Genomic DNA, 24255 nt, shown 5'->3' with positions numbered 1-24255 from the left:
ATATTACTAAGGACATCGAGGTCATTCACTTAGTCACGTATTTGTTGTCAATCTTCAATCTAGGAGACACTGTCAGAGAAAAGCTAGAATTAAGAAAGCCACCACCCCCTCAGGTGTGGATGTGGTGGCACACATCTTTAATTCCAGCACTTAGGAGGCAGAGGCAGGTGAATTCCTGTGAATTCGAGGTCAGCCTCATCTACACATTGAGTTACTGAGTTCCAGAACAGTCAAAGCTACATAGTAAGACCTTGTCTAAAAAGAAAGAAGGTCTCTGTGTTTGAGGAGCATACAATGTGGTGTAGGAGAGAAGAAGCCTGTGAACTGGATTAGTGAACTGCACACTGAGAGGGCCCAGCAGAAGTGATACATACAAATTAGGATAGGGATAATGACTAATTATGAGTGAGAAAAGATGGTATTTGGGGTGAAGCAGATTAGGAATGGCTTTACCAAGGAATTCTGTTCTGCAGATTACTTTAAAGATACACAGACTTTATGAGACAAAGAAATTCAAAGCTTTTCAGGGTAGGAAAGGGATGTGGCAACATATGGAGTGTAATGTGGTCAAGAAATGCAAGTTGGTTTCTATTTCATTGATTTCAGCCCTCAATTTGATAATTTCCTCACATCTGCTCCTCCTGGGTGAGTGTGCTTCTTTTGTCCTAGAGCTTTCAGGTGTGCTGTTAAATCACTGGTGTGAGATTGCTCCAGCTTCTTCATGTGGGCACTTAGTGCTATGAATTTTCCTCTGAGCACTGCTTTCATAGTGCCCTGTAAGTTTGGGTATGTTGTACTTTCATTTTCATTGAATTCTAGGAAATCTTTAATTTCTTTCTTTATTTCTTTCTTGACCCATTGGTGATTCAGTTGAGCATTATCCAGTTTCCATGAATCTCTTTCTGTAATTTTTGTTGTTGAAATCTAACTTTAAGCCATGGTGGTCCGATAAAATACAGGAGGTTATTCCATTTTTTGTTTATCTGTTGAGATTTGCTTTGTGACTGCGCATGTGATAATTTTAGAGAAGGTTCCATTGGGGTGCTAAGAAGAAGGTATATTCTTTTTTGGTTAGGGTTGAATGTTCTGTATATATTAAGTCCATTTGAGTCATAACTTCTGCTAGGTCCCTTATTTCTCTGTTAAGTTTCTGTCTGGCAGATCTATCCAGTGGTGAGAGTAGAGTGTTGAAATCTCCCACTACTAGTGTGTGGGGTTTGATGTGCAATTTAAGCTTTAGTAATGTTTCTTTTACAAATGTGGGTGCCCTTGTATTTGGGGCATAAATGTTCAGAATTGAGACCTCATCTTGGTACATTTTCCCTGTGATAAATATGTAATGTCCTTTCTGATCTCTTTTGATTGATTTTAGTTTGAAGTCTATTTTATTAGATATTAGGATAGCTACACCAGCTTGCCTTTTAAGTCCATTTGATTGGAAAGTCTTTTCCCAGCCTTTTATCCTGAAGTACTATCTGCCTTTGAAGTTTAGGTGTATTTCTTGTATGCAGCAGAAGGATGGATCCTGTTTTCGTATCCATTCTGTCAGCCTGTGTCTTTTTATAGACAACATGATTCCATTGATATTGATGGATATTAATGACCAGTGATTGTTAATTCCTGTTATTTTTTGGTGGTAGTGTTGTGTGTTTCTCTTCTTTGGTATTTGTTGGTGGGGGGTTATCTATTGCCTGTGTTTTCATGGGTGCATCTAACTTCCTTAGGTTGGATTTTTCCTTCTAGTGCTTTCTGTGGGGCTGGATTTGTGGATAGGTATTGTTTAAATCTGGTTTTATCATGGAATATTTTGTTTATTCCATCTATGGCAATTGAGAGTTTTGCTGGATATAATAGTCTGGGTTGGCATCCATGGTCTCTTAATGTCTGCATAACGTCTAGGCCCTCTGGATAGGCAAGACTGTTGTTTAGCTTGAACTGTTTAGGGGGCCCCCAGGCAGTGGGACCAGGACCCATCCCCAGTGCATGAGCCAGCTTTTTTGGAGCCTAGTGCCTATGGTAGGACACTTTGTGCAGCTTTGGTGCAGGGAGGAGGGACCTGGACCTGCCTCAACTGAATGTGCCAGGCTCTGCTAACTGCCCATGGGAGACCTTGCCTTGGAGGAGGTAGGAATGGGGGTGGGTGGGGAGGGAAGGCTGGGGGGTGGGAGGAGGGAGGACAGGGGAATTTGTGTTTGGTATATAAAATGAATAGGGAATCTCTTAATAAGAAGAAGAAGAAGAGGAAGAGGAAAAGAAGAAAGAAAGTAAAGAATGCAAGTTGGGACCGGGGAGATAATTCAGTGGGTAAAAACTGAACTATCAACTATGAAAAACCAACAGCCTGAGTTCATCCCTCTCAACCCACATAAACCGACAGATGCAGTGACGTGCTTCTGTATTCCCAGCACTTCTGTCTTCCCACAGAAAATCGGCCAGAAGCCTGCTTCAGGGTTCAGCTGCTCGATGAAAGACCCTGCCTCACCACAAAGTGGAAGAAGAGAACCAACCCCCAAAACTGTTGTTCTCTGACTTCCATATGCCTTCCCTCTCCCCCATAAGTAGATAAATCTGTTCTAATGCAAATAGATCACTGCAGGGTGGTACAGGGCGGATGGAAGAGCAGTAGCAGGTGAAGATGAAGAAATGTGTCTTAACCTACAGTGTAGCCAGAAAGAAAGAAAAGCAGAACGGTCTGGGTTTCTGGTGTTACTGACAGTATGATGCCAGTGACAATCCCTTCTGCGTTTGTGTGCCTTTTGCCTTATGATTTACGAGGAATTGCCGTTGAAATTAATAATTTTTCTCCTTGGAGAAACCTTTACAATGTATGGTTTTATTAACTGTCATTTTCATAAATCTCAATTTTTTATAATTCATCAAGCAATTATTGTCAGGCTATTAACAGTAATAGCTGATATCTTTTTTTCTTAGTGAGACCGAGAAGGTATTTGTAAATGTTTGATAGTATGTACACATATTTGTCATTTTTAAAAAGCATTTGAGATTTTATTTCCTATGATAGATTCTTTGTAGTGCTGAAAATCAAATTCAGTGTGTATGCACTGGACAAGCACTCCACTGCTGAGCAAACTCTACCTCAGCCCTTCGGTTTTTGAGACAGGGTTTTTATCTGTAGCCAGGCTAATCGAAACCCGCTCGCTGTGTACTGCAGACTAGCCTTGAACTCAGAGTCTACTTCTGCCTCCCAGGTTATTGAGTTTATAGATGTACAGCCCCACACCTGGTGTAGACTGTACATTCTTACATAGCAATCCTAACTTTGTTTTTACATATTATGCTTTTATACAATACTAGCAAATGAAGTTCTTAGAGCCTATCCTCTGTGGGGGTGGTGTCCTATTCTTAGTTATTGTATGCTGGCTTCGTGACAAAAAAATTGCTTCTACTATCTTAGACATTTTTGTCAAGTCTCATGTGACAGTGTGGTCCACAAATACCAATGTAGACAGCTGGGTCATATCTCAGTACTCCAGAGGCAAGACAGAGCTCCATGAGGGCCTGGACATACTGCTCCTCAATCACCTAAATTTGATGTTGGTCTACATTTATCTTTTAACTTCTCACCTCTGCTGAAACAGGGTTTTCTTCCCCATGTTAAAAACCTGTGTTCTGTGAGTGATAAGGATAGGCTGGTATATTCATATTATTATTCACCACACTGATGCACAAATTGCCTTCTAGTCTTTGTTTAAATATTAAAAAACAACTGTAGACTCGGATGGTATTTGGGAGATTCAGAAAACAAATAAAGAAAGGCTATAAAGCAGAAATCAGTCTAACTCGTTAAACCTATTGGCATGGGAACTAAAGTGCTTTTAATCCTTTTCATTGTACTAAAAGTAAGAATTTTTAATACTAACTTTTATTAATTCAGTAATAGAATAAAAATTAAAGCATGGGTCACAAATCTCCCCATTTTCTTCTAAATACATTCTCTCAAACACTACAGTATAGCCTATTTAAATCTTAACTTTTGCTTGCCAAGCCACTGGTACCGTCCATCTGTTCATGCCAGTTGTAAAGAAGGTTCAGTTTTTAGTGAAGCTTTGCATTTCACATAAGGTATGTGAAGTGAAATTTCACAAGGGACATGATGGATCCTGATTCTTAGTGATAAACCTTTGGGGCCATCAGGGTTGGCATATGGTCCAGTATGATATGAAGGCTTGGGTTCCCTGGCTTCACTTCTTTGGCGTGAAGCTGATAAAACCTGGCTCTTGAGTATTATTTCACTGGACACCAATCATGGGCAGCAGGAACTGCCCATTTAACTCTCTGTGGGAAGGAAGCCCAGAGAGCATTCACAATGGTACCATTGTCAAGTTGCAAACTGCTCTGAACAGCTTGACAGCTAGGGAGGAGGGGAAGGGGTTGCTTTACTAATTGCTGCTCAGAAAAGCAAAGGAGCAAAAATAGCTGCTGTAGAACTGATGTTTCCACATTTACTTACTCTCTTGATAGGAGTGTTGACTCTCCTTTAGCACATAGCTACCATCAAAAAGAAAGCAAATGAATATATTTAAACAGCCACCTGTAGTACTCTCTGTTAACATGCCATATCTGTTTTCAGCCCACCGGCTTATGCTACAGCAATGTCATGAATGAATGTTTTATTTCATGATATTTCTATGTTTAGATGAAAATAAGTTTTATATCCATAAAATTTTTAAATGAGAATGGCTTAAAATCACCACAAAATCACCACAGTTCACATATCCGATAAAGCTAGAAATCTAGTTTAGTTTCCTTTACACTTTGCCTTTTTGGAATTCCCAGGTGACATCTGAATATTGATATAGTTTGTATATTGTATGTTATTATAGAAATGTAAATCAACTGTGTAACAGTTACAGATGCTAAAATAATCTACTAAAGTAAGTGACTCAGCACATCTTAATTCCTACATTTACCATTTGGTAAATACCTAATGGCTGTTTTTAATCATCTTTCCTTACCTCAGTGAGTTCTGACTAGCTTGAATATCTTTAAAAAATGGGACAATTGTTTCCTTTTTATGAAGTATCATACACCCTGGTATTTGTATAAATACTCCCTGAGCTTTCTGTGTCCTGGAACTCTTTTAATAAGCCATTGATCATTCTGAAGCAAGCAAACAATGATCTACTTTTTTTCTTTTTTAAGTTAAAACCTATTTTTAGCCTCCAGGGATTCTGACCCCACATTGTATTTCCACAGGTGATTCTTTTTCCAGCTGAAATTAAATTGACTAAGGCAGCTACCCTTATATAAGAGCAGAAAGAGAGATTTTTAAGAAAACTTTTTGCTGTAATTTCTTATATAACTGAGATGTTCTTGCTGAAGTTGGAGAAAGTCGAGTGCATGTTTTATAAAATTAGTGAATCTGTAAAATTTACTAGAATTCCCTCTCCTTGTATCCCCTTAAATGATTTTAGTAAATGGCACTAGTGCAGTATTTCAAAAACAGTAATTCATTGAATGCCCATTCTTCCTTCTACTGCAGAATAGATTATATTTAAAGTCAAGATTAATGGACAGATTCTGATGTTAAAGGCCAGTGTCCCAGGCTATCATTCCCTGGGGGCACATAGTGCATTAGTTTAAGCCAATATACTGCTTATCATAGAGTCTATGACCATGTTTGAAATGGCAATTTGCTGTGCTTTGTTAATACTTGCTATGATAATAAAATCACTTTTCTGTATCCCCAATAATTACAGCATTTAAAATCTTAATTATATTAGTGCACATTTAAGTAGAGATAACACTTAAGTAATTGTATACTGTAAAATCTCACTTTAGAGTTTGGGGAGCTTTTTGGTTTGGGGGTGGTTTTCATTTTTGTTTCTTTGTGTGTGTGTGCATATTCTTTTCCTTTTTACAATCATCTGACAAGGTTCAAGCTTAATATTTAACTGAAACTCCTACATTAATTTTCTCTGCTTTGATGTACTGAAAATTTTGTTTCCAAAAGGAACGACATGAAGAGACTGTGTTTCTCAGACCCTCCCAGTACTTATAAACTTATTCTAATACTAGTGATTTTGGAGCAGTTCTTAACTCAGTATGTAAACTTCATTTTTACAAATTAATGATAGTATTCTCAAGTATATCTTAACAAGAATAGATAAAAATTTTTAATTTCATTAAATTTGAAGTACACATAACTTAGTTTTTCTTTTAGATGCTTTGTTTCGTGCACCTTTTGTGAAGGTAGGAGAGAGAGATGTAAGTTTGTAGTCATGCTAGTGGCGTCTGTAAATCACCAATGATTATTAGATTATTAAATCAGGAAGTATTTTCAGAGACCTTAGATGGGTTTGAATTTTTAAGCCTATTTATTTGAGGCTAATCTTTCTTAATGTATTTACATGAACATTGGTAGAAATGAACTTATCAACTCTTGTAATGTTTTCATTTAGTAATTGACTGATTTACGAGCAATTATATATGGTACAAATGTATTCCACTCCAGCTTCCAGTAATAGGGCTATCCTCACACTGCCTTAGCACCTGCTATGGATTTTGAGTCATCTGGCAACCATGGGACTCCGATAAAGAAGTACCAGGTGTCCTGCCTATCTCTAATTGAGACGCAGTGAAAACAATACAGACTTGGCAATGTGGTTAAAAGGATGGATTAAAGCCCAGCTTTGTCTGCACTGACAAATCACAGCTTTTCCTAATGGTGTAGATAGTGTCAGCTACTAAAGAATTGCATTAATATAAGACACAGAACAGACAGTTGATCATAACTTGTTGCAGGCTTTTTGAGAAGGACTTCTGCTAGCATGGTGCAATTAAACAATATGAGGTTTAGGAGAATTTGTTTTCACTGCACGTGAACTAGACTGCATGTTTCATGGCAGATTTAGCTACAGTAGGAAAGAAATGGAATATCTCTCCCCCTGCCAAATTAGTAATTTACCAGACATTGCTTTGTAAGGTAAATAATATAGTTTACATTCATTTTATAAATGAACAGTGTCTATTAGTTCATAGGATACTTCATTTGCCCTATATATTTCAGGTTCACATAATAACATATGTTGCATATCTCAGTAAAATTCGTCGTCTTCATGATTCAAGGCTATTCAGTGATTTTTTTTGCCTCACAATGTGTAAAGGTATTTCATGGCCTTCTAAAACTAAAATGTTAAATATCATTTGAATTCTTTTCTCATTTTTATTTTAGGACAAATGGGATTTTTTAACTATGGTATATATATATTAAAGTACAATAATTACAGTGTAGAGATATAAACAGATGTTTTCAACAGCCTCAGAATTTGGCTAATGCTCGTTGTCTTGGCCATCTTTGGGATAACATGCCTTGTAGTCTTTTTTTTTCTCTCTCTCTCTCTCTCTCTCTCCTCCACAAAACACACAGATCAGTGAGATTAGATACGAAGCATACTGAGGCATTACCTGGAAGACAGGCTCCCAGTCCCAGCTGGACTCAGCAGCACTTTGTGTTTTGTACAGTTTGCAGCGCTCTTCCTCGAAGCCTGGAGGACTGATTGCAGAAGAAACATTTTCCTGGTTTGGGGTGGACAAAAACAATCAAGCATGTGACGAGGCAGGATGATCGTGAGTCTTGGGCCAGCCTGAGCTCCGTAGCAAGACTGCCTCCAAAAACATTTTTAAAAAGAAAGACAGACAGACAGGCAAACCAGATAGTTGATGATTTATTTTGGTTCCGCTTTATGTGTTTCCTTTTGTAGAAAGAAGTCCATTTGGTGAAAACTGCATTCACGTCTTGCTGGACGGTCGAATGCTATACTTTCTTGCCCCTCCTACCCATCCCCAGGATAATGGAGATAAACAATCTGAACTCTTCAGCGGGCCATATTCTAGCTAGGATCTTCAATAGACTTGCTGTGTTAAATGCATTTTTAAACTTATTTTTTATCCACAGTAGATTTATTGGGAGGTAACCCCATTATAACTTGAAGCTAATCTATATCTAAATGTTTGTCAAGCTTTTTTTTTTTTGGATGGAGTTTCTCTCACTCTGTAGCACAGGCTGACCGCCTTGAACTCACAGCAGTCCTCCTGTCCCAGCCTCCTAAGCACTGGGGTTGCAGACATGTGCCACCACATCCAGATAGTGTCTTTGTCCTTGTGTACCAAGCTTATTCAGAAACATGCCCTAATTTTTTTTCTTAGACAGGGTTTCTCTGTGTAGCTTTGGAGCCTCTCTTAGAACTAGCTCTGTAGACCACAAAGATCCAAGGTTAAAGAAAGGTATGCGCCACCACTGCCCGGCTGCCCTAAATTATTTTAAATTACCCTACATTTTATTACCTACACAGATGTCCTTTAAGGTCCGTTCTCCTTTTTCAGTGATGGCCCCTTTATACAAATAAAAATTCGTTCAAACACTATTGTAAAATCATAAAAATGTTTAAATGTTTAAGAATTATTGGAAGTGGGGGTGCATAGTTGTCTCAGTGCTGAATTATAATGAGTTGTAATTCTTCGCCACATTCATAGAATGTTTTCTTTAACCACTTTTTCAAGAATAAAGAGCAGTTTCCAGTTTTCCCTTCCTGCTGCTGTTAGACTTCACCTGCTTATACACTGTTACAGTGTGCTTGCTTTTCGTTTTTGTTTTTGTTTTTTCAAATGTAACAAGTTCTCACTGCACAGCCCTAGCTGGCATGGAGACCGGCCCACCTCTGCCTCCAGAGTGCTGGGACTAAAGGCATGGCCACCTCACTGATGCAAGATAAGAGGTGGGACAGAACCAAGTATGCTCCTAAGTGTAACTGGAAATGGCTGTGGTGGGGCGAAGGGAATTGGCTCAGTGGGTTAAGTGCTTACCCCACAAGCATGAAGACCCAGGTTCAAGTCCCAGAACAACACATAGCAAACAAGACACAGTAATACACAGTTATGCCCAGGGTTCCCTCATGAGACAGGAGGTGAAGACACCCAGAAGCTGCAGGCTAAGTAGACTGGAGTAAGCAGAGGGGAAAAGGGACATGTGTCAAGGTGAAAGGCCTGAACTTGTCTGCTAACCTCCCTACACATGCACTATGGCCCACAGACACCTGCATGTGCATCCCCCGCTCCCGTCTGTCTCTGTCTCTCTCTGTCTCTCTGTCTCTCTTTCTCTCTCTCTCTCTCTCTCTCTCTCTCTCTCTCTCTCTCTCTCACACGCACGCACGCACGCACGCACTCACACATTTTTTTTAAATTGATATTGGTGCTTTTCCCATTCTCATCTCTGTTGTTTCTTTCCTGGTGCTTATTCTAGAAAACTATGCTCTTAAATAGCTTTTGGAAGGGTCAGTGACTCATACCTATTATCCCAACACTTGGGAGATGGAGTCAGGAGAATCAGAAGTTCAAGATCATCCTTGGCTACACAGTGAGTCTTCTAGGCTACCTTGGATTGTTAAACTCCTGTCTCAAGAAACAAAGGAAAGAAGAGAAGAAACCCTTTCTGTTCCTGACTTCGAGGGACAGATTCTGGTGGTACTTCTGTGTTGCTGTTGCACTTTGTAGACTAGAGGTTCTGTGTATGTTTATGCTGTATTTGAAGTGTTCATTCTGTGGTTAGACATGTGGAGAGACCAATGTCATAGGAGCAGAGGCAGAGGCTGTGCATTTTATCGTTGTAGTTTCAGTACCTAGCACAAATGCAAAGCTGTCTCACAAACAGCATGTTTACTGACCAGATGGTTCTAATAATGTAAGAAGTACTCAGCTTATAGCCACTTCAAGTACAATTTAAATAACACTCTTCAATACAGTTGTTCATCCAGAATTTCTAAATAATGGTTTCTGTCAGAAGTCTCCCTATGATAATATTCTTGGGATCTTGAATACAGAGAAGAGATAGAAACTCCTACTCCTCAAAGCTACAGAGAAGTCACAGGCTGAGTGTAGAGCACATGCTGTCTAAGAAAGCCCGCAATTCCAGAGTAGACCTTCCATCCCTCCCTAAGACTGCCACTGACAACAGAGACCAAAACTTCAGGCTTCCTTTAAAAGAAGCCATCTTTACTGTGGGGTTTTTTTTCCTGTATTTAGGAGATAAGTCATCAAACCGTAAAAGAGGAAAATAAGCAATAGTAAAAATCTTGGATATTTGTTTACAATTATAATTTTCGTAACACATGATTTATGCTTTATTCATTCATATATATGTATTTAAAGTGTGTATGCATGCAAAACTTTCCATTTCTTTTAGTATAATCATAAATTATATTCTAAGTGTACAACCTACTGAGTCATGCCAAACTGAGCATGGTGGTGCACACCTTCAATCCAGGCACTTGAGAGGCAGAAGCAGGTGGGTCTCTGGGAGTTGGAGACCAGCCTGGTCTACAGAGCAAGTTCCAGGACAGCCAGAGCTATACAGCAGAGAGACCATGTCTCAAAAAACAAACAAACAAAAAACATGAAAGTGTTCTTATTTCTCATGGTAAAAGCAGTTTAAAATGCTAGGATTAAGAAACTTGTAGAGACTGAAGGTTGTAGCTTCTTTAAGAACAAATCTCCCTTAAAGTCTAGTCTCCTTGCAGTTTAATAAAATGGAAATATTTCCTGCTTAACCTTTTCTTCCTGTTTAATGTACTTATGTGAGAATAAATCAAAAGCCCTCTGTACATGCCACAAGTAGGAAACATTACTGACATTGTTATAGAGTCCTGACACATGACTAGAGCTGTATATTGGATGGATGGATGCTCACTTTGTAGCCCAAACTAGCCTGGCATTAAAACTCTTGGGTCAGCTTCCAAACTGCTAAGATTACAGGATATGCAAGTGTATCTGGCAACAAAGATATATTTCCTGCTTTGGAATTGAAAACTTTCCTAGAGCAGGGTGTGGTGGAGTACACCTGTAGTTCCAGAAGATCCTGTGTTCAAGGTTAGCCTGGACAGGCTAGAAACAGTGGGAGGGGAAATTGTGGAGACAGAAGCTGGTGTGTACAAAGATGTGCACCAAAATTTAAACTAGTACAAAAATACTACATTGGTTATTTATATTGGTTACCTTGCTGACAGCGGAGCAGAAGAGTACATGAAGAGTTCCTTTGAGTTTTACAGTTCCTAGAAGCTCATCAGAACTATTTGTATAGTTATAGTCCTTACATTTGGATATATTGTAAAGGTTCATACTTCATAAAGTATTGGACATACTTTTAAATAAATTAAGTTCAGGAAATACGTAACAGCATTTGTACCACTATAGCATGAAAATAAATAATTCTCAGCTCAGATGTAGAAGAACCTTTGGGTTACAGTGTATTTATATTCTTTAAAGCCCTAATAAAGTAAATAGGGGCAGATGGTAATGCCCCTGTAAACTGTAGAAAAGAGAATTCATATTTATATTTTCAGGGCCAGGATAAAACTGGGTTCTAGTTTCTTAACAGCCTGTCTTGAAATTTAAAATTAAAAGCAATTACTCAAAATGTCTACTAATGTAAACTTAGTGAAGTTCAGTTTTTTAAACTATTTCTTTGTGACAGAGCATATGTAGTGTTCCTCATTATTTTCAGAATTGTAATAGCCCTTCCTCTTTTCTGCTTTGCAGAAAGTACAAGGTCAGAGGATTAGTGAGTGATTATATTGCTGTGATTGTAGCACCTGGGGGGCGGGGGTAGGGTGTGTATGTGTAAGGGTTGTGTGTGTGTAGGTGTGGGATGTATGTGTAAAGGGTGTGTGTGTGTGGGTGTGTGTCTGTGTGTCTGTGTAGGTAATGGGGCGTTATTGTGCTAAGACCACTCTTTAGAGCTTATAATCATTCAGGACTGTGGTGGAAGTTTATCACATCTCCTAATTATATGTTTTCTGGACCAAAAATTGTGAAAGTGTTATGTACAGTAGATTGGGTTGGTTCATTTTATGTTACTTAATTTGGCTGTAACAAACGTGGAGAAACTATAGAGAACACTCACTTCAGAAGTTGGGTTACTTTAGGCTATACGTATTTACCAAGCTAACAGTACTTTCTGAACTTCACCCACAAAAAAGGAAAGTTCAGGTGTTAGCCTGTGCTAATATGTGATGGGTTTCCCATTTAAAAGCTCACTCTTTCGCATAGACTTAAACTTCTCATAATTACGAAGCCCATTTTCATCAATGAAGATTTATTGGCATTTTATTAAAAACATTGTGTATTTTATATAAAATGTTACATATCTGGAAAAACTATTTTATAGGACTGTGTGCTATGGCTTAGAGTTCCTTTGCTTTATAAACCTTCATCCAGCACAGATCACCCTTCATTGTGCTTTGTTTACCTAATCTTTTTTTTTTTTTTTTTTTTTTTTTTGCTTTGGTGAATTTGGCACATTGGAGCTATCCTCCTTGTTTTAAAAATATTAACATTTGCTTTTTCTGCCTAGTTTTTTATGTAAACTCTAAATAAGATAAAGTAAAATATTTCATTTATAGACCCTCTAAAGTAGAGCATTTTCAAAGCAGGTAGCTGTCTCCACCCTGCTTTCCATGAAGCGTTTTACCCATTCAAGCAGACTTTTAAAAACAGCTTGTTTTGATAGCAGACTGTTCTCCTGTGGGCCTTCAGCCTTTGCTTCCTGGCAGCGCCTTTGGTGCGAAAAGAGAGTGATCAATTGGGAGACTATCAGTGCCAGCATGCATAGAGTGATAAGTTAACACACCACTGGGAATTTCTAGGGCCCACCAAGATACTTCACTTCTAATGTGCTAACAAGCTCACTTTTCTACCTCTTGCCTCTTCAGTTATTTTTTTCTCAGAAGAGCTTAGAAGTTGAGTGCATCAGGCATAATGAAAAGCTCTGTAGGAGGGAGAAGCAATAACCCCATTTTTCCCTTTTCAGCCAAATAGAAAATTAGTTTCTGGTAATACACAAAGGCCAGTATTTTTTGTACAAGGGGCACTGCTGTGAATCAAAGGACTCTATTAACTGCAGAAAATTCGGCAGCTGTGAATCTCCCCCAATGAAAAAGTACTTTCCAACAAGTTGTGAGATATGTGCTATTATTCAGAGTGAACAGTCAGCTTCATCCTCTTCCATTTAGAGCCGTGTATCTTCTTCTTAAACGTGCTGTGTCACTTTTCTATGTGAAATTTGCCTCTAAATGTCTGCTACCCTTCCATAGAATCCTTCCTTAGCAACAGTCATTTTAATACAGCACCTTGCCCTGCTGCTACCTATTTCAGAAGTAAAATTCTTTCAGAGTTCAACCACAATGTACAGAATTGAAAATAATAAATTATAAGGAGGTGGCATCCAGGTTATTTCAATATTTGATGCAAAAAAATAAATAAATTGTAATCCGAGAAGCGAGAAGACAAGCCATTTTCAAGGCAAAGGATCCATTAAAGTCAAGTCCCAGTGGTGCTCAGTCTGGCCTCTAACTAGCCAGCTTTTTGCCACCTCTTAGTAAACTGTTGTAAATGTAACTGGCTATAATAATATCACTCATTGAATTATCAGTTGAAAATTAGCTCCCAAATGATTTTTCCTAGTTTGAGTCTTAATTCGTAGAAGTATTGAATTGTAATTTTTAAAAGAGAATAACAAATTTTAAGATGGAAATGCTAAAATGGCTTCTAGGGGGGAAAAATCAATGCAAAAAGAAAAGCCACTGGGTGAATTTTCACCGTCCTATGTAAATGTCTTGTATGCGTTTTCATTGTCTTTGTTTAAATATCAACACCGCTCACCAACTACAGCAGGAGAACTTAGACCTGAAGAAGAAACGTCAGGTGGTTTCTCAGTTCAGGAACTGTACGACACGAAGTCGGCATGTGCTTTTTCCTGATAATTGTCTGTTGCTGCCTGCTGCTCTACACTTTGACAGCCATTTCCATAGCTGCTTTCATGAACAACAGAAATATTCTCTCCCTTTCTTGCCCTTTCTATGCTAACAACACAATCAGACCTGCTGAAACAGGAAGCCTGGAGTGGGTTGTTCAAAAGCAACAACACTTGAAGGGACTGGTTGCTTGTCAATAGTATCAGGGAATAATCTGTGCTGAGAGGGAAGTCCAGTCTCTCTCTAGCAGTGTCAGTGTCCTGTAGATGCTTTGTTGGACAGTATTTAGGAGTCCTGTGGACTCTTTGCAAATATTCCTGCTTGTTGTAATTGTAATTTCAGTGTTGTAATTGATGGGGTATTTTTTACTGACACACAGATTCAGCTATGCATTTATCTTAACGGCATGGAGTTATTCGAGGATTATAGCAACAGTAGCCTTCCATTCAAAATGAGAGCAATTGTTGAGCAAATACAGAGACTTTAAAAAATGAAGAAGATATGTAGGAATTTCGCAAAAGTCTTTACAAATAAAAAATGGAGAATTTGGGACATAGTATTTTAAGCGCAGTATAATTTTATTGAATGACTTTTGAGAGTAAATCTGCAGATGAAACTTGATTAACAAGGTAAGAAGGGCTCAGTCTGACCAGCTAACAGTTGAACCTTTTCTCAAACTGTTTAATAATAAACCAGTATTACAATTATTCTCTAGTAAATTCCTGTTAAACTATCATTTGTCATGGAGTCAAGAGAAATAAACTGCCATTAAGAAGTAGACTTTTATACTTTAAAAAGGGGCACTTTTAGTAGTAAGAACAGGAAACAGTTCACTAAGTAAGGATGCATTTGTGGTCCTCTCATAAAATGTGCTTGTTGATAATGTACACTGCATCTCAGTTCACCCTTAACAGAAGGGAATCAGCTATGAGGAGAGAGCACGGTACCTGCAGACAATAGTCCAGCACCACTTAGAGCCAACGACGTTTGAAGACTTTGCAGCACAGGTCTTCTCTCCAGCGCCCTACCATCACTTACCTTCTGATGCAGGTAGAGTAAACAGAAGTACTGACTCCTGTCACAAACTCAAAATGCAATACCCTTTTCTTCTACATACTGTTGAAGAAAATTCTGATCATTGAAATATATTATTTATGGCTATTTGAGTTTGGCCTATAAATTTTTTTTATCTGAATGTGGTTCCTTTAAAAATCCAGTAACCTTCATAAAAGTACATGGTCCACATCACAGTTACTGACTCTTGTGTTTCATGAGATTCCAAAGCAGAGGGAACTCTTAAGAGGATCAAATTTTATGACCAAAGATAATGGTGTCATCATCTCTCACTTTATGAATAAAGCTAAACCAGTCTAGATTTAGAAGCATTGAGTACAGCAAATTTTGTTATAATGTTGGAAGATTTTAAGAGGGTACTGCATTAATACAATTAACTAATTTTAAAGAAATCAGAAAAAAATGACTCGTGGCCTTCCTATTCTGTAATATCTTGCACTCCTTATGATTGTTTCATTTATTTTATTTTCCCTCTTTAGATCATTAAGTATCAGTTCTGTTTATCTGAAGGTAAGACAAAGTGTCAACCAAAGCATCTTTTGTTCTTCTCCCATTCCCTTTTTCCAGAACTAGCAAGCTCTGTGCTTGTAACTCAGACAGTAAGCAGACTTAACACTGCCCTGGTTCATACTAAACATTTCAAACTTTGTCACTAAATTTTCCCCCAGAATTATACTAACTAACCCAGGTCTGCATGAAACACTAACATGGTTTGGGGATAAAGTAACTAATGATAGGACTCCTTGACTGAAACTAGTTATACCCTGTTATATTGACTTCTTTTGTTTGTTATTTCTCAGCATGAAAAGTAGCTGTATTGAACTGACATCATGTGTCTTTGTATTTTTGTAATACATTCTATCTGGACTCATCGTTGGCTTTTCTCTGTGTGCCTTGCACTGCACCAGGCCCCTGAAATCCAGTGATGAGTGTTGTGGTGATGTCCAGGGGAAGCAGAAAGAGCATAATAGGAACTTGGCCAAAATAAACTACTTCTCACTCTTGTTACATCAGATATATCTCTTTATATCAGATAAATTTAAATGCACAACAATTTTTAAACTAATCTGTTTTTAAATAGAATTATAATTCTCAGTTGAAATTTCATTAATGAAATTAAATCTTTTATTTTAATAAATAATTAATTTGCCATCAGAAAAATAATTTTACCAAAGAACTTAGAAACCTTTCAACTAATAGACCTAGCAAAGAGAAAATATGTCGTGTAAGATTAAATCTTTTGAAAATAATATAAAAAGTGTAAGATTCACTTTCATAGATGGACACTATATAGAAGTGATCGGTTTGGCATTAAGATAAAAAGGCAAAAGAAAGGAAAGGTATCAAAGGTGAATTACTGAACAGCAAAATGAAAATTGGTTATGTATACCTGGGTATTGTCATCGTTACTCATCGAGACCATCTCATAAGATGGAAGGCTATATTAAAGACTTTTATAGTTATGACAAATTCTTATCAGAATGGTACTCAGTTCAACACAGTAAAATCTATAATTACAAAACAGTACCTGAAGAATAATTTTTCTTCCATTCATTTCAAATCTTTGTTCTCCTGTCATATTTCACCTCTTACATAGAAAATAATCCTTTATACTTTAAGTCAAAATGAGAGACTTTGAAGTAAGTATTTCAATAATAATTTGGACCTGACTGCTTCTTTACAAAACTGACATAGTATAATGTTTATTGGATTTTTTTTTTGACACAGAGTCTTACTATATAGTTCAGGTTAGCTTTGAACTCTTCTAAACACTAGGATTATAGGCTCGCACCAACCTGCACACGTAGCTAAATTCATTTTTTAATTATAAAGTTTGTTTGCTCCATTCAGGAAATGGATTATTACAATTGAGAATCAACTTTAGATGTCCTGTGTATATAAAACAATACTAATCAATAGTGATATACGTGAAATTAAGTTTTTAAAAATGCTAATATGCAGATATTCCTTGTAACCAACTCTTAATACACTGTATTTAGACTCAGTGGAATAGTATTGAGAACTATATTCATAGGGGACTGGAAGGATAGCCCCGGTGATAGAATGTATGTTTACCAGACTCAGAGCCCTGGCTGAGCTCATTCCCTAACTGGGGGTAGGGGGCATGTATGTGTATTTATATAATTGGCCTCATCTGAAATGTACTGGTTAACAGTAATCGGCTAATAGTGATGACATTTAAATCTAAAAATTTTTTCATGTAACTTTATTTAAATAGATGTGAAAGATTTCAGTGTACCATAATTGACCCATAAATTACATAACTGTGTTTTCTCAAAATGTACTGTCTGTGGTACTAGACTGATAACCTAAGGGAAATTATTTTTATCCCTAAGGTCATTGAGGGAAATACTGTGATGTCACACAATGTTGATCTTCCATAACTACATTAAAACATTATTAAATTTTTCTTGTCCTTTATTTTTTAAAAAAAAGTTACAGGAAATTTTGTCTTATCTTCATCAGGCATGAATGTAGAAAATATCAAAAGTTTTTTATATATATATAAACATATTTCTTTAAACTGTAAATTTGAAAATAAAATTATCCTTGTTCCTGGCCAGATTTCAGTGATAATTCAAAAAATTCATACTTCCCTAATGCTGCCTTGTTTTTTCAGCATTTTCCTGGGGTTTTTTTGTAATAAAAATTATACAATGTTATTGAGAAACAAAATCCTACTTTGCTGTGTACAATAAATACTACTTAGTCTTTCTCAATTTCAGCATTAAAAATATGCCCATAATTCTAGTACTATGTATTTTTATTATATCAACCATAAATATGGTATAGTAGATCTGGAATTACATGTTAGCCTCTAATACTACCTTCTTTTGGTTTTTTCAGCAGCTTAGCTATTCTTTAACAATTAAGGAGTTGACTAATAACCTGATTATCTACATGTATGGACATGATATTTCTATATATACACCATTTTTATAATTGCCTTTAGAAACTGTCAGTCTTGCTGTTCATTCCCATGCTAGGTGTTGCCATATGTAGATAGGTTAGGATGTGTGGCCTTTGGGTCTTTCTTTCTGAATCTTTAAGGAGGGCATGTCACCCAAATTAGACATTATTTTAGGTGTGTTAAGCTCAGTGTCCTTTAAACACTATTTTAAACTTTCCTCCCAGACAGTGAAATAATCTAAAAGAAAATATTTTAGCTCCTTCAGAAGATACTTATATAAAAAAAACTAAACACTGGTTATAAGTGCCAATATAAAAATCAGTTTCCTTCAATATATTAGCATAATCTATAAGTTTGTTTGATTCTTTTAAAAAAACAAGATTCCTATTCAAATTTGTGTGTCATTGGATTAGTCTGAACTTGTAGACAGGCAAATGTGTTCTTTTTCAGTATCTTGAACTTAGAAATTTGACTTTTATGTTATTAACCAGTAGATAAAACTGACTTAAATAGCATAATTTGTGGCAATAATTACTGGGTTCAGTTTTCATATAGAACACTCATTTGAATGTAAAACTTTGGTAATGAAAGTAATAAATAGTTGAGTATGAGACACTGTGCGTACTGTAGTATGTGGACCCTTTCATTACATCTTCACAGCTTGTCTATGCAGTTTTAAAAGGAGAAAGAAATGATACCAGGACCACCTCACAAGTGGAGGTCAGCATGTACCCTGACCCTGCCTGCCTTCAGAGCTCATGGTGTCAATGTCACAGTTGCCATTAGGTCCTTCAGCCCCTTACTGTTGCTAGTGGTGAGGAAGGGGGTGAGGGAGAGAGAGAGAGGAGAGAAGAGAGGAGAGAGAGAGAGAGAGAGAGAGAGAGAGAGAGAGAGAGAGAGAGAGAGAGAGAGAGAGAGAGAGAGAGAGAAATTACTCAGTACCCATCACATTTACAGCTCAGAGACTATTAGAAATTTGTGTTTGTAGAACTCTACTTTTCCACTGAAAAATCCTTTAAAAAATTTTAGGGTTGCCAAGGAAGAAGTATATTTTGAAATCAGACTGATCTGGATTTAAATTGTAGTCCTGACATTTATACTACATGAAGTCAAGTCAATCTGTACTATACCAGTTTTCCCATTTGTAAGGAGGCGAGAAAATACAAGAAGCCTGACCTGGTTTATTCAGGTCTCCAGCAGTAGTTTTTCAGTGCTTAAAATGAAATCACTTGTTTGCCTGTATTTCTGTACAATTTGTTTAGAATAGTGTGTTACTTCCTTTATGACAGTTTGGGGCTGTGTCTGTGTGATCTTAATCATTGACTCTGTAAATGACATTAAAGCAGGAAGTTTGTTAGGGTAATCTGACCTTTAAGGATGTATTTTATAGCACTTTCAACAGAAATGAGGATAAACCCTCTAATTTCTGAAAATTAAACCTAAATGTACGTCACAGATACTCTCCGCATTTGGCTGAGTATATTGCATAGGTAATCATTTATCCAAAACTATTTCTAGTTTTCTACCCTTCCTTGTTCTGACTCAGAGTCTCCTATTGGCTCTGTGACAGCCTTTATGTAGCCATGCTCACTTTGTACCTGCTACACAGCAGGCTCTTTGCTACATAGTCCTTAATCTCCACAACTTGACTGGTCTCCACAACTCTTACTGTCTCCATCTCACAAATAAGAAAATGACTGCAGTCAGCTTGCCCAAGATGAAACCATTCATAAAGCAAGAGGTGGGCCAGCAAAATGACTCAGCAGGTAAGGTGTTTACCACCAAGCCAGACAAGCTGAGTGTGATCCCCGGGGATCGTATAGTAGAGGGAGAGAAGTGACTATCACAAGCTGTCCTCTGACCTCCACATGCCCCATGGCATTCATACACACAGAATAAATAACTAAATGTAAATACATAATTATTATTATTAGAAAACAAGAGTCCAGAAGTACCTAGCCCCATTCTTTCTGACATATTCACATTGTCTCTTAGTTGATCTAACTGAAGTCGCTTTCAAAGTTACAGTATTTTACAGGCTTTGTTAGACACTAACTGTAGGAAGTTTTAAAGTGGCCATGCTTATCAGCAGACAGTATAAACCAAGCCAAAATAAATTTAAGAATCATTTATACTCCTTTTTAAAATGTCTGTGGAGCCTCCCAAAGTCATATCCATGGTATCATCTACGATGGTTTATAGTAATCAGCACGCAGTATACCAGCTTGTACTGTCAAAACGTAGACACCCATCTGTGGAACACTTTGATCGGGTTAGTGCACGGCCATAGGAGCCATGGGTACTTTTTAAGCTACCCTGGAAGGATACAGTGATGACAGAAATAATTTAGTCACATCTTCATTACTCATCTGATGTAAATCAATAATAGGAAAGACTAGGTTGTGACAGGGATAGCAAGAATGACTGTTTTCTTTATAAATCCAAAGCCGAGGCCTGCTCCTGGGAGCTGCTGGGGTAGGGCTCCGCTGAGTCTACTCCGAGGGTCAACTGCACAAGTGTGAGCATGAGACTTACACCAGCCTGACTCGGCTGGTTTCATTTAATTGCATGAAATGAAATTTCATCATTTTAAGGTGGCACTAGCTACCTCATTACGTAGTGCCTCCCTAAAGTTCTTCTGGCCACATTGTGAGGCAGTAGAGAAGACATGGCAGAATGGCTGGTTTTGAAGAAAGTACATTCTAAATAGAGAAGTGGGATATGCACCCTGATGCCCAAAGATGGGCGTCTTTACTGTCATTAAAAAGTAGTGGGGAGCCGGGCGGTGGTGGCGCACGCCTTTAATCCCAGCACTCGGGAGGCAGAGCCAGGCGGATCTCTGTGAGTTCGAGGCCAGCCTGGGCTACCAAGTGAGTTCCAGAGAGGCGCAAAGCTACACAGAGAAACCCTGTCTCGAAAAACCAAAAAAAAAAAAAAAAAAGTAGTGGGAAAAAAACAAAACAGGGCCGGGCGGTGGTGGCGCACGCCTTTAATCCCAGCACTCGGGAGGCAGAGGCAGGCGGATCTCTGTGAGTTCGAGGCCAGCCTGGTCTACAAAGTGAGTTCCAGGAAAGGTGCAAAACTACACAGAGAAGCCCTGTCTTGAAAACCAAAAAAAAAAAAAAAAACAGGAGTTCTCATTGTCAAACTGCCTTCAAGAGTTCAAGAGTTTCAACCAACAAAAACAGTTTATGGAAACATTTTGGTTTTCTCCAAACACTCTTCATTCTAGTACTGGGTTTGAGGATTAAGAATTAACTGGGATGCTTGAAAGCAATTCTCTTCAGTAAAACTTCTGTGGTGATATAAATGTCACGTGTCTGCTCTATCCAAGATGGTGGCAACTGACCAGGTGTGACTCGGTACTTGAAAATGGCTAGTTTAGCAAGGAGTTGAAATTTTCATTTTAATCCATGAAATGTAAACAGTTGTAGCTATTACCTCATTACACTGTCTGTCTAAAGGTCTTATGACTGACGGGTAAGACAACCAGTGCAGTGAAGACATTAGACAGGAGATGTTTCTCGGCTCTCTCACAGACTTTTTTCCTGTTCTCTTTTCCTGTTTGAACTTGTTTTTGTTAGTTGGTAAGTATGGCATCCAAACTGGGAGCATTGGCCATTGTGGGACATCACCACCCTAACTCATTGCATGCCAGTTGTGTTCGGAATACAAACCTGGTTGCTCTCCGTTGCTTGGGTAACGCCTGTAGCACCTGCACAGTCCCCCTCCCGTCTGTGTCTGTCTTCCCTTTTGTTCTCCACTCTGCTCGCTACTGCACTTTTCCTTCACAACAGAAAGCATGCACTGCTGCTTCTGTTCCTTCCAACCCTCGTCCAGAGATGCTGGCCCTCAAGGGAGCAGCGCTGGGAGGGAAGATCTCTCCTCACACAGCAGCGCCTGCACGGCACCAGGGAGCCCAGTGACTGCTCCTCGCTCTCTTCCCCACTCCTGTGCCAGGCTTCTCTAAGTAGGCTGTGGACTTGCATCCTCTGAGTATTCTAGTCTGTGTCCACTATGAGCCAGCTCAGATCATTGGGAGGAGTAAATTTGAGAGAGAGAAAACAAAACAAACTTCCTGCTTTATTTTGTAGGCCAGCCTCATCTGGTTAGGAAAGAAATAGTGGAGAAGATACTTTGAGCAGGCAGTACACAGGTACAAGTGACAGGCGAATGTCGCTTAGAAATGTCTGTCTGTCCCTAAGTATAATTAGACCATTTGGCCTTTCAAAGTACTTTGAAGAATTCTTTGGGGATATGTTCTTAAGATGTCTCAGTAGGGTCTGTACTTATTGAGCATTTTTGTTTTTCTCTTACAAATACGTATATCTTCAATTTAAGCATGAGTGTTTCATTGCATAGAAATACTAGCATCATTATTCCCAAGCCCAAAGTGTCAGTGAGGCTCTGGAAGAAGTGCCCTGTAAATGATACAGGATTTTCCTATTTGACTTTGTTTCGCCTGTTTTACAATTCTGTGTCTACTAATTCTGCTGCTAACTGTAAACACAAAATGAACACAGAAGCATTACTTATGTCTAAAGACATGTTCTAAAGTCGATTTGTCTTATCTGACTGGCTTTCAAATGAAAATTCCTATCTTTTTCCTTCTCTCAAGAATTTGTCTGCTCCTTCTATAACCTCCTTATGTACTAGCATGGTCTCCTGGGGACCTTCCTGTTTGGAGCCTATCATGGAGTGAGAAGATGCTCTCTGGCTGCTCAGTGCAGCTGCTCTTCCTTCCCACCTCCCACGCCCTGCCCTGCATGCTGGCGGTGCTTTGGATCCCTGGTCTTTCAGACCCAAAGATTTTATTTCCCATTGCTTTTTCCAGGGTGCTGGCTCTGGACACGAGGATTGGTGCTTTTTTTAAAAATATGGCATGAGCCACCAGGTCACAGGGGTTCAAATATATTAGTAAACTTTGGGGACTAGCAAGTCTGGGAATTGCTTTTTTTTAACTTCTGAAGTCCTTGTGAAGGGTTGGGATCTTGCTCCAGATAGCAGCAGAAAGGTCGTTACGGTCTGAAAGACTGGAGAATACTAACATGCTCACTCTCTCCTGCAGGATCCTACCCAGAGAGTCTACCCAGTGACGCTCCCACAGCAGCACAGGTAGATGGGGCCGACCTGGCCTCTCCAATGTCTCCTCGAACTAGCAAAAGCCGCATGTCCATGAAGCTGCGTCGGTCCTCTGGCTCAGCCAATAAATCCTAAGGAGACAAACAGCCCAGCAGTGATCAGCAGTAGCCACCCTGGCACAAACGTAGTGTTAACTCTTTCAGGCCTCATGTTTGCCATAACATTCATGTTCCTTCCTGTACACTTATTTGAGAAAACACTGGACTTAAAGTAACTTGCAACTTACTATTTTAAATTTGGACTATTTATTTAGTTCAGGTTTTTTTTTCCACACTCCGTGCTACTGTATTTTGAGGGGATTGAATTTTATTCCATACTCTTCACCTTCCTAGATAATCATGTCTAAGTAGTGCTGCCTTCAATTCATGATTAATGTTGAGCCAAGATATAATTGGACAGATAGTCTTGTGTTATTTATTGTGCCTCATTACAACTTTGTAATTCAATAAATACATAGTTTTTACAAATGTAACCATTTTTTTTTTGTAGTGCTGGGAACGGACGCCAGCATCCCAAGCATGCTAGGCAAGCACACTGCCCTTTACAGCCCAGCCCTACAAATGTAAATTAATACAAGTATTTATAAAGCTAGAGCAAAAGCTGCACATGAGTTCGTTACATAGGATGTGGACAGGTTGTTTATGTTCCAAACAGAAACACTCTAAAGGCCATGCAGCAGCTCCGATTCCAGCTGAGCTTTCTCTGCCCAGGTCAGCGTGTCATTTCTCGGCAGTGCAAAAGACAACACAACACATTGAATAACTGGGAAAATCACCGCTGAACTTGATTTCTGTTGAGCTTCCGAACAACTGTGTTCTGCTTTTTCAGGTGGCATCACTGTTAATTACCATTTCTGTTTGGGGACTGTGGTCCTTTATTATTGACCCCTTTATCCTGGTGTGTCTGTGTACTTTGTAAAGTACCAAAAAAGAAGGTGGTGGAGAAGGGTGGAAGACTTTTCTCATATAAATGTTTTGCTCAAATTATGTGTACTGTTTAAAAAGAAGGGAACATGACCTAGGAGTCTAAGTTGAATCTAATATTGTAGTACTAAACTTGCTGCAGGTGCAGGCTGGTATGCATCCCACCTCCAGAAGTATTTCCTGTAGTAAATAAGCTGCCCCCTTTTGTTTAACATGGGCATCTCCTAAGGAAATGTAGCATGATTGATACCAACTGCATGTGTAAATACATCATCCTGACAAACCACAGAATATAAATTATGTATCATTCATGTAGTGTCTACAGATTTGTACTGGGACAAAAAGATGACATGGTATTTAATAAAACAAAATAAAATATTCTTCACACTTCCTGTCCATGATTGTATTCTATTTCATG

At 38.4% G+C, this 24255-nt stretch overlaps 1 protein-coding gene across 9 annotated transcripts in view; it reads left to right on the top strand.

The window, feature by feature from the left end:
* The window catches only part of Ralgapa1 (Ral GTPase activating protein catalytic subunit alpha 1), a 253765-nt gene that overhangs the window by 194539 nt on the left and 34971 nt on the right, over positions 1 to 24255 (top strand). For 4 of the 9 annotated variants that reach the window (XM_052738556.1, XM_052738551.1, XM_052738554.1 and 1 more), the window contains 2 exons: positions 14692 to 14816; positions 22841 to 24233. In XM_052738556.1, coding sequence (XP_052594516.1) covers positions 14692 to 14816; positions 22841 to 22989 — 274 coding nt within the window. In that variant the 3' untranslated portion in view covers positions 22990 to 24233. Of the gene's footprint in view, positions 1 to 14691; positions 18386 to 21236; positions 24234 to 24255 lie in introns of those variants that run through there. The other 5 variants (XM_052738553.1, XR_008218314.1, XM_052738550.1 and 2 more) reach the window with 5 other exon arrangements.

This window comes from Peromyscus californicus, unplaced genomic scaffold, assembly GCF_007827085.1.
Source record: "Peromyscus californicus insignis strain IS unplaced genomic scaffold, ASM782708v3 Scaffold_15__1_contigs__length_86483966, whole genome shotgun sequence".
Lineage (NCBI taxonomy): Eukaryota > Metazoa > Chordata > Mammalia > Rodentia > Cricetidae > Peromyscus > Peromyscus californicus.
Note: the sequence above shows the minus strand (reverse complement) of the source record. Positions and strands in the feature narration are given on the sequence as shown.